The sequence below is a fragment of the Oryzias latipes genome, chromosome 12, assembly GCF_053564925.1.
Source record: "Oryzias latipes strain Hd-rR chromosome 12, Olatipes_Hd-rR_3.1".
Taxonomy (NCBI): Eukaryota; Metazoa; Chordata; class Actinopteri; order Beloniformes; family Adrianichthyidae; genus Oryzias; species Oryzias latipes.
In genome coordinates, this window is record NC_136248.1 from 33,498,950 (window position 1) to 33,509,547 (window position 10,598).

Here is a 10,598-nt window from a genome sequence, read left to right on the forward strand (position 1 = left end):
TCGTGTGCGTGGTGGAGAACGCTCGCAGGGTCCTCTGCAGCGACAGGCCAGAGGTCCTCGTCATGGGAGACACCCTTTTCAGGGTGGTGTCCCAAGACTCCAGCGCCGTCAGGACGCGCATCGCTTGCGAAAACGTGAAGCTCGCGCCCGAGTTCTGCGTCTACACCGCCGCCGACGAGAAGTCGCGGGGCGACGGGGTCCACGAGTTCACCATGGAGTTGGTCAACAAACGCGAGCTGGGCGACGGGGACCTGGCTTTCGCGGACGACTCCAGCTTCAGGGACCAGGTCACGGAGATGCCGGTGAACCACATTCTGATCGGCGGCGGGCGTTCGGTCGGCATTCCCATCGCGCTGGTGGACGGCGTGCAGATGGAACACGGATGCGGGAGGGAGACGTCCACGGAGCACAAAGCTTTCAGCAACACCCAGGGTTTCAAGTGGGAGTACTTCACGGTGGGCTGCACGGCTCCGGCGCTCGGCCAGATATCGCCGTCCAAAGTGCTCTCTGCCACTGACTCCGAAGAGGTCGGCTACAAGCAGCTGGCCCAGCGATCGCCCTCGGTATCGTACCTGCACCAGTACGACGGCGCCGTGGTCTGCGTGACGCTGAGGGAGCTGCACCGCCTCGGCAGTCCTCGAGCTCTCTTCGGCAGGGAGCGCAGGGACAAGCTGCAGGGGGACTTGAACGCCTTCATGAGGAACGGACCCAGAGGGATCGCCGTGGGACGCATGGCGCAGTTGGCGCACAGCGATGACTGGTACCAGAAGATCAAGAACCCCGCGTCGCTGCTGGAGTTCGACGTTCGAAACATGGTTGTGCCCGAAGCCCCGGACGACGCCTCTCACGGATCGGCCGCCGTCGAGCCCGTGCGCTGGGTCGTCAGGCCCAGGGTGGCCCTGTTCAACACCTCCGCCATGAACAGCCTCTCCAACGAGATCGCGCAGATCGGAAGCGAGCTCCTCGCCCGCTTCGGAGACAGCGAGCACGCCAAGACCGTGACCCTCAACCTCACCTTTCTCAGCAAAGCCCTGGATTACCGCGGTGGTGCGCAGCGCATGCTGGAGATGAGAGGCAAGATTCTCGCGAACCAGCCCATCCGTGACTTAGAAGTGGATGGGTGGACGAGGGGCCGCCTGTTCTGGTCCTGGATGGCGGACCCCATATGCGCCGTGTACATGCGAAAGGCGCTCGGGGCCAAGGAGATCGGCGCCAATGCGCCTGATTTCACCGTGGAGGAACGGGAGGTCCTGGTGCAGCTCGAGGGGTTGATAACCGGAGTGCTGGCACTGTTTAGAAACGTGGTGGGGGACAGGGCGAACTCTGTCGTGGCCTCCATGCCCTGCTGCTTCAGCCACCGGCGCTACGCGGCCATGGATGGGTCCCAGGCCACGGTCAACGAACGCGGATATCCCGTCTGGTTCACCTTGGACGACATGGACTACTGCAACCTGATGTATTGGATCATCCTACCGAGCCTGGGGGCGAGGGTGTATCGCCGGCAACCCGTCGTCGAAAACGAAGCCCACGCGGTGCGCGACCCGCTGAGGTACAGGGACGGGGAGCCGAACCTCTCTCTCGAGCTGGGCATCGACGGCAACCTAGGATTGACCGTCGCCCGTCTGACCGGGGAATGCGTCTTCTCCAGGGTGGCGCCCGAGGCCTTCGCCGAAGACGCCAGCGAGCAGTTCGAGCCCACGGCCTCTCGCCACGTCTCCTGCACGGACCTGGGATTCCACAGGAACTCTGTGGTCACGTACATGTGGTCGATAAGACTCAGGAAGATCTCCGGCATCGGAAACGACCTGGCCAAAGCGCTCCTCGGCATGCACTACAGCACCCTGCTCACTCACGACGTGGTCAGGGATCACTACGACACCGTCTACTACTCCGGCTTGTCCTACCTGATGTTCAGGGGAGTGAGGTTCACGGGCTGCGGAGTGTCCCTGATGCAGCAAAAGTCGGCTCTGTACGCGCTGGGCACGCAGGTGCTGTGCAACCCGACGGCGAACAACACTCACCAGGTGTGCACCGTGAACCAGTACTGCGAGTCGGTGGTGATACCGGACACCCTGGAGTCGCCCGGGCTTTACATCCCCAACCTGTACATGAAAGACGTGCGAGGGGGAGACGTGCACCTGGAGGGGCGCGGAGGGCCGTACGACATGGTGATCGCGGACGCCTTCAACGGCTTCTGCCCGGAGTCCGACAGCGCTTGCGGCTACCGCAGGCCGTACATCTTCACCACCGGCCGGTCCCAGAGCCTGCAGGGACTCACGGGCGAGGTGCCCTTGGATCCGCTCATGCGCTCGGAGGCCTACACCTGCATGCCCACTCTGCTCAGGCCCTTCAGCTCGGCGCTCAGGTCGCGAGGCAGACGCAGAGGCGACGGCGGAGAGGACAGCAACCACAGCGTCTTCTGCGACGCCCTGCACGCGGCGGAGTTCGAAAAGAGCGTGCTGGATCACGTGGGGGACCTCTTCAAGGACACCACGGAGAGAGCGAATGGGAACAAGCGGGCCACGGACATCATGCAGCCCTCGCTCGGGGTGGCTTTCTGCGGTACTTACAGCATCGGGAAGACCTCGGACAGGAAGCTCATGAGCGCCTGCGCCGCGACGGGCGGCGAGCCCCTCGTCGACAGGCTCGCGCCCAGAATCAGCGGCACGGGCCTGTTCGCTTGCAACCCCATGCAGACCACCGCTCGGTTGATAGCTCCCATATTCAGCAGGATATTCGAGAGCCCCAACCATGGTCGCAGGCTGTTCTTGTGAGGGAGGAAACGGAACGTAAAACGGGCGAAGCGCGCGGGAGAAAGGAGAGAGAAGAGAAAGCAGGGAGGAAGGATGCCTCGGGTCAGGGGGCCCGGCTTAGCGCGCAAGGTGGCCCGCGGACTCTGGGCCTTTGCTGAATTGGTGCTTTTGTGCGGGGTCAATTTCTTCGTGACCCTGTACATGCACCCAGTTGACCGCGAGCGCGCCATCGCCTTGATTAGGAAGAGGGAGGAGGCCGAAGTGGACGCCGCCATCAACACAGTGGCCAGGTCCATCACGGGCCTGGACGCGAACATAGAAATGATCAAGGGGATCATCGGCTCCGAGTCATGTGACAGGGCCGTGACCGCCGAGTACGTGAACGAGCTGCGCTCGGCCGAGACTCAGAGGGACCAGCTCCGCTACATGCTCATGGCGCTCAGGGGCCGGATCGATGCTGTCAGGCTGGTGGGCGCGGTGGACACTCTGTCAGACAGCGTGGGGCTTCAACTCAACGCTTCGGCCAAGATAAACAGGACGGTGCTCGCCTTGAACGTCCACAGGGACCTCGACGACATGAGGGAACCGGTGTCTAAAATGACGGTGGAAGATGCCAGCGGGGCTTACGAAGACGGCCATCTTACTCAGAGGCACCCTCACTGGCTCGTGTGACCGCCCTTAAACTGGGTAGTCCCGCTACGGTTCTCTGATGGGGAACGCATATAAATTCCTACCGGAAGGTCTGGGTTGTTGGGGTTTCAGGGCTTTTCTTTTCTTTTCTTTCTTAGTGTACCTGCCCTTTGTATAAAGTGTGTCTCTTTTTTGTTTTGTTTTCAAATGCAACAGTGTTTGACTGTCTGTGTGTGTTGATCTTGTAACAAATTCTGAATAAAATAATTTCTGAAAACACAACTGCTTGGCTTGTTTCCATATTCTGTTTGCCAAGAAATGTAGAGAGAAGATGTGAGACTACAGTAGGCGTACTTCAATCAACAGCAATATGATTTTATTCAAAGTACAAAAGGAAAATAAGTCTTACATTTCAAGAGGGTACAGTTCATGTGATTGGATTGCATGCTATGAAAAAGAAATGCACGAGGTAGAAAGACAACTACGCAAGCCTTCGCTGTTTCAATGGCAGTCACAAGGAATAACATCTGCTTGTCGAAAGAAACCTCTGAGATAACTGTGGTAAAGAAAACAAATTGTAAAAGAGTAAAAGCGAAACACTTCGATGACAATTCCTATGCAATCATGTTCCACACACCTGTTTTTTTTAAAAAAAAAATATAATACAAAAAAATGATGATGAAATAATGTGAACATTGTGAGCAAAAATGTTCATACGTAGACATTTTTGTCACCTTCGTAGCAAATGGGTCGGGTCAGCGTATTTCCAGTCTCCGAGTTACGGTGGCAGTCGCTGAACTCCTCTGCCACGTTCATGTAAAGCGTCTGGGATTGGCAGCAAGACAGCGGCCTGTAGTCGAACAGAGCGGCCGCAGCTGCGTTTTTAGCCGAAAACACATCTGCGTCCAAGGCGAAGGGTCGTACCCTTTTGTGTACGTAGCTGGGATCCGCTTTCTCCATTCCGCTTCGGGCGGCAAGCTCAGCGATGGCTTGAACGATGGTGGGTCCATCGAGCGGCTTGCAGTCCAAGACCACGTGGATGTCCCTTTCAACGCGCCCGCCGCCTTCCCTTGAGCGGTACTGCACGGTGAACCACGTGCGCAGGAGGAAAATCATCCTCTTGAACTTGACCTCGGACACTGTCTCCCTCAAAGAACTGTCGATCAGTGGGAGGACTCTCATGCTCCCACCCTGGCACACTCTGGTGGTGCACCACGCTGCCAAGACGATCTGTTCCTTGAACACGAAACAGCACCAGTGAAAGTAATGCGTGCCCATGTCCACGTCGAACAGCCGCGGCAGGTGCACGTCGGGCCCGATGGCCGCCTGGGTGCTCTCGGGGCACCATTTCCCCACTAGCACGCGGTCCCAAAACCCCGGGATGTGAGGCATGCAAACGTATCTGTAGGCATCATACTCAGGCAAGAGCTTATTTTCCCAGTAGGTGAAAGACATGTCGTTTGCTGGATTCTTTATCAGGGTCTGGAACGCTGCGTAAAAAAAAAAAAAAGAGAGAGAGAAATCAGAGAGAGGAAAGTCAGACTCTTGAAGCTGTGCAAGGTCGAGGTGCTAGAGGGTGTGCCTCTTACCTCGCTGAAGTTCCTCGTCACTTGGCGACCCTTCGGCCAACATCCTTTCAACGCATTCCTCTTTTTCGATCCTCGTCATGAAGCGGTCGCTACCTTCTCGCTCCAGTTCCCAAGCTCCTACAGCCTCCATCTCCGGCATGTCAGCCAGCGCGTTTGCCGTGGCGTTCACCATTCCGTTCTCGGAGACGACCCAGTGCTTTCGGCAGCCTCCCTGCGCTCTGATGCACAGCGTGCACAGGACGCATCCGCAGAGGCACTGCACGGGTCGATTGAGTTGCAGGAGATACCCGCAGCACACCGGCGCACGGTTGAAAACCCGTCTGCATGATGGGCAAGTGATGAGATCTTCGAGCGTGGATAGGGAGACGCCGGGGATGCCGTCCCAAGGGCGCGGCCCCGCGCTGCCCTCTGCGCTCCAGCACGCAAGCTCCTCTTCTGCGGGCGTCCTGGGCTCGCGTCGGTTGGACTCCACGGAGAGACAGAGCCCTGGAGACTCACTCTGCAGCGCTGCGCCGGGCTCGTTTTTCGGCGGCTCGACGTCAGGCTGCGAGCTCGGGCGTCCGTCCCCTCCATGGTCGAGATCTTCGTCACCCGTCTCGGGTGGCGGAAGTAGAGAGCCTGGAAGCTCAATCGTCTCCACGCAAGTCGAAGCGACCCGAGGAGGAACTTGGTAACCGTTTGGGGGTTCCGCCGCGCGCGGCTCGATGCAATCGGGGTACGTGATCAAGTTGATGTCGTCGTACGCTTTCGTGATGACGCTCTCGCACAGCATGGCGCTGGCTTCTTCCTCCAGCGTACCGTACTCCTCGTCCTCAGTCGAAGTCAAATAATATCTGGAGGGGTTTCTGTAACGCACCCACAGTGACACAAAAGACAACTTGTGAATATCACCTTCAAACCATGCCTCCCAGGATCGACGGGGATACCCACGGCTGGCCGCTGATGCTCCAGATGGCAGTGTGCAGCTCTTCGTCCATTCGCTTCGCGACCTCGACGCCTTCCTCGGACTCCGGGACGTCGATCTCCCCCGGGCGGAGCGAGCGTTCGCTCTCCGCGCCTCGGTCTTGCTCCGTGGCGTCCACTGGGCTAGGCGGAGGCGCCGGAGTGGGCTCGACGTGGTTTGCTTTCCGCAGGGCTTCGAGTCCAACGCAGATTGCGCCTCCCGGTACCGGCTGTCGCCCTCCATCCGCGAGGGCCTCGCGACACCCCGCGCTTTCAGCACCAGGACACAGAGGCTCGCCGCGAGCCTCTTCCGCCTCGTCTTCGGTTTCCTCCGGAGAGGCCGCCTCGTTTTCTACGCGCCCCCGACTCTTGTCGTCTTCGTCCGAGGAGGAGGCGCTGACATCAGATGGACTGCACGCGCGCTCTTTGGCCTCGTACTCGGCCGTGCGAATTTCGCCCTTCTCTTCTTCGCCCTCGCTGTACTCGCCTTCGCTGGAGCTGTCTTCCTTTGTCGAACAACACCCTAGTCTCCAGGGCCTGGTCGCGGTGTCTCGCTCCGTGCGACGGCCTCTCCGCGAGGACGACGATTGGGGGTTCGCGCGGTCAAAATTGCAACCGGCGTGAGGCACAGCCCAGCGAACTGCCTTTCGCCTGCCGTCGTGAGCTTCGCCGACATCCACGCCAAAGTGCGACGGTTCTTCACCAGTGGGCCCCTCTGGCTCGGTCCTCCTTTTCACGAGCCGAATCTCGGATTTAGTCCTGCGAGGGCTGAGGCTCGGGTCCCGCTTGCGCTTGATCCTCTCGCTCCGGTGATATTTGCCGTCTCCTTTTCGCACGCAACCGCCCGCAGGGTTTGCCCTTCTGCGACGAGGTGCAAATTCAGGGTCGAGCTCCTTTCCAACCTGCCTCTTGAGTGTCGGGTAGAGGGGAGGCTCGCGGTCGAGACGGACGCATCCGAGGGCCCGCTCGCGTCCGCTTCCTCGGTAACGATCGCGGACTCCATCCCTCTGGTCGCGGCGGGAGATCTCGCCCTCGGCCCACTCGGGCGTCCAGTCGAAGCGCTTTCTTTCTCTCCTTCTCTTCTCCGTTTCGTGCCTTCTCCTTTGCTGCAGGTTGCGCAGGGGAGAAGGCGTAGTGTATCTGCGTTGGCCCCCGCCGATCCTTCTTTGTTCGGGCCTGGCCTTCCTCTGCATCTTTTCGTTCTCGTATCCAGCCGAAATCACCCTCATTGCACCGCGGGCTTCGTTAGAACAGAGAGCCGAGTTCCACCCAGATGCCGAGGGGCGAATCTCTAGTGTTCCTGTACGAACGAACGCTGGGGTGTTAGCTCAGTCCTCTGTGAGCAAACTTGGCAGCACTTATATAGCCCCTCCTCGACAGTCTCGAAATCTCTGCAACAGAAGAAACTCTCACCTTCCTCACTTTCATGCCAAAACAAAACTCATCACTATCAGTGAGTCTGACCTTCCCCCAGAGTGCAAGAACTCCGCTCGCAGCAAGACGTCTCTGGGTTGGACGAGATCCGTCAGAGTCAGGCCGATGTTTACAGCGTCTGACCGATGTGAACAGCGTCCGTCCGACAGCCACTCGCCTCCTCCGACCAGGCTTAAAAACGGCCGAGTGCAGTTCATAGAATACGACCGATGCTCGCAGTCACTGTCCTCCCTCCTCGACCTTCCCGCGAAGCTCAAAAAGTCAGACCGGCATCTCGCACGCCAAGCATCCACGGTGGCATCAATCCGCTGTTAATCGGAGCAGCCCAGACATTCGAAACACAAAAAGTTCTGGGCTCAGAAAAGAAAACTGGTAGGCTCAGGGGAAGGTAGAGAATGTTTGGGAGCAATAGGAAAACAGGAGAGGCAGGGAGTAAGACATGAAGGTGGAGACTTGGGAGGAGCAGTGCTCAGGGGAAGGTGGAGAATGTTTGGGACCAATAGGAAAAAAGGAGAGGCAGGGAGTAAAAGATGAAGGTGGAGACTTGGGAGGAGCAGTGGAAGCCCATGCTCTATGAAGGTGGGGGGAGAAAAGAGAGCAGAGTGGTGTTGGTGACCATAAAATTACTTCTGATCAGCGCAACTGCTTGTGCACGCAGATGTTTTTTTTTTTTTTGTTTTGTTTTGTCAATTCACCCTTGCAGAAGCCAGGCTTACAAACCTCTCTCTTTCCCACTCCGGAGATCGGCACGAATAAAGCACAGGGTGCACTGCCGTGAACGTGTGAACACATTTTTTGGGTTTATTTTTTTTTGACAAAGAAAATGTGTAGTGTATTTTCCCAGAGATGAAGCGCAAGCTGTGTTCGGTGGCAAAACACTTCAAAGCAACGAGAGCATTTTTGAACGAGCTCCTTTATTTCGCACTCAAACGCACAGTGTCCATCTCAGAGCGCACCGAGCTTTTCAAACAGTTTCACGACAAGATACATCTGCTTATATCCAAAGGATGGTGCACATGCAACACAGACAAAATGAAATACACATGAAAACCCACTACGCAAACTACATTTCTCTTTCCCACTCCGGAGATCGGCAGGAATAAAGCACAGGGTGCACTGCCGTGAACGTGTGAACACATTTTTTGGTTTTTTTTTTTTGACAAAGAAAATGTGTAGTGTATTTTCCCAGAGATGAAGCGCAAGCTGTGTTCGGTGGCAAAACACTTCAAAGCAACGAGAGCATTTTTGAACGAGCTCCTTTATTTCGCACTCAAACGCACAGTGTCCATCTCAGAGAGCACCGAGCTTTTCAAACAGTTTCACGACAAGATAGATCTGCTTCTATCCAAAGGATGGTGCACATGCAACACAGACAAAATGAAAAAAAAAAATACACATTCGATCCAACTACACAAACTACATTTCTCTTTCCCACTCCGGAGATCGGCAGGAATAAAGCACAGGGTGCACTGCCGTGAACGTGTGAACACATTTTTTGGGTTTTTTTTTTGACAAAGAAAATGTGTAGTGTATTTTCCCAGAGATGAAGCGCAAGCTGTGTTCGGTGGCAAAACACTTCAAAGCAACGAGAGCATTTTTGAACGAGCTCCTTTATTTCGCACTCAAACGCACAGTGTCCATCTCAGAGAGCACCGAGCTTTTCAAACAGTTTCACGACAAGATACATCTGCTTCTATCCAAAGGATGGTGCACATGCAACACAGACAAAATGAAAAAAAAAAAATACACATTCGATCCAACTACACAAACTACAGCATCTTAGTCCTCCTCAGCTTTGCGGATCTGGGGATCGCAGGCCCTGCTCCGCCTCCCCCTCCGCAGTACACCAAGTAGATGATCCCAGCAGAAAGCGCTCCGCACCAGGTCGTGAGAAGGCCCATCGAAATCCACAAAGCCGAGCTGCTGGCGAACCCCGATAGCCAGCCTCCCAAAGAGACTCTCCCTGCCACGATCTCGTTGTACTTTGCGTCAAAATCAGTCAGGTCTCTGGTGATGTTGTTCAGGTTTTGACGCACGGACAACAGGTTCGACGTCGTGTTCACGGCTCGCAGCAGCTCCATTTCAGGAGTCCCGGGCAGACTGTCTTTCAGCAGGTCCGCGAACGACACCGGCCCGTCCGATATGTGCGGCCTGGAGAAAGGCTTCAGCGGGGGGGATTCGATCTCGACCGTGACCGACCCCTCCATCCAAGTTACCTTCTTGTCGCGGTAGCAGATGTTTCTGTGGCACTCTCCGCACACGGTCTTGCATTCCGAGGGGTCCTCGACGCACCTCCTGTACCTTTCGTGAAGCTCGGGCCTCCTGCAGTACTTTCCGTGGCACTCGGAGGGCTCGTAGAACCGTCCGTCTATGAGCCAAACATCGTAGTCTGGCCAACAGGGAACGCCATCGGTGCTGATTTTGGGCATTGGTATGATCCCTCGGACCACGGCGCGCTCCACGGCGTTCGGCAACGAGTGCACGATGAACAGCTTTCGATTTCTGTACAGGGCCGCGCCCACGGTCGGGAACTCGGACAGACCCGGGTGATCGCGCATCACGGTCATGCCACTGGGGCAGCTCCCCGAGCGCTTGGAGGCGATTTGCCTCAGACAGTTTTCCACCCCCCTGGCCATGAACTTGGTGTGCATGGCAGCCTGCGTCATCTGATGGGTCACGCTTTGCATCTGAGCGTACCACATCTGGTAGCTGGCCATCACGGAGAACTTGACGTTGGTGTCTCGCAGGGCTGCCTCGGTGTTGCGCTTCATCGCGTCCCTGAGGAGTCCAAAGTTCTTGTTGGCGATCTCGGTGTTGCGCTTCATCTTCCTCTCCTGTTCGTCTATCCTCCCGTCTATCAGCGCCACGTTGGCGTCGAGCCGGTTGCTCACCTCCACCAGTTGCCCAGCGACATTCGTGAACGCGTTCTTCACGGAGTCCATCTGGACCTCCAAGCGATCCACTCTCTGAGACACGTGCAATGCCAGACCCAGGGCAGCGCCTCCGAGCAACGAGCCCAGGAACCTCTTGTGCCTCGTGCGGCGTCGCTCGGGCCCGTCGAGTGCCGGGAAGGGTGCATTGTCGGGCAGGGCGTACGCAGAGGCCTTGCGCTCCTGCGCGGCCAACTCCTCCAGACCCTCTCTCATCAGGTCTCCGGCCCTGCGGGCATCGTCTGTGATCTCGTGCGCTGAATCGCACAGCTTGCCGTAGTCTCTCCGGCAGCCGTCATCACCTCCGCAGACCGAGATCA

General features: G+C 57.2%; 1 protein-coding gene across 1 annotated transcript; it reads right to left on the bottom strand.

Annotated features, from left to right (window-relative positions):
• Positions 1-3,737: 3,737 nt before the first annotated feature.
• LOC144996329 (uncharacterized) lies at positions 3,738-6,298 on the bottom strand. Its single transcript, XM_078955722.1, has 2 exons — positions 4,973-6,298; positions 3,738-4,873 (listed from the first exon to the last, which is right to left on the bottom strand). Exons 1-2 carry the CDS (start codon positions 6,156-6,158, stop codon positions 4,095-4,097), a joined length of 1,965 nt encoding a protein of 654 aa, XP_078811848.1. The 5' UTR covers positions 6,159-6,298; the 3' UTR covers positions 3,738-4,094.
• Between the last annotated feature and the right edge of the window lie 4,300 nt (positions 6,299-10,598).

Excerpts from the sequence above, each read along its gene's own strand:
- LOC144996329 (XM_078955722.1), bottom strand. The coding sequence starts at position 6,158 with ATGGAGGGCGACAGCCGGTACCGGGAGGCGCAATCTGCGTTGGACTCG. Across the intron at positions 4,874-4,972 it reads TGACGAGGAACTTCAGCGAG|CGTTCCAGACCCTGATAAAG; the intron begins GTAAGAGGCACA and ends TTTTTTACGCAG.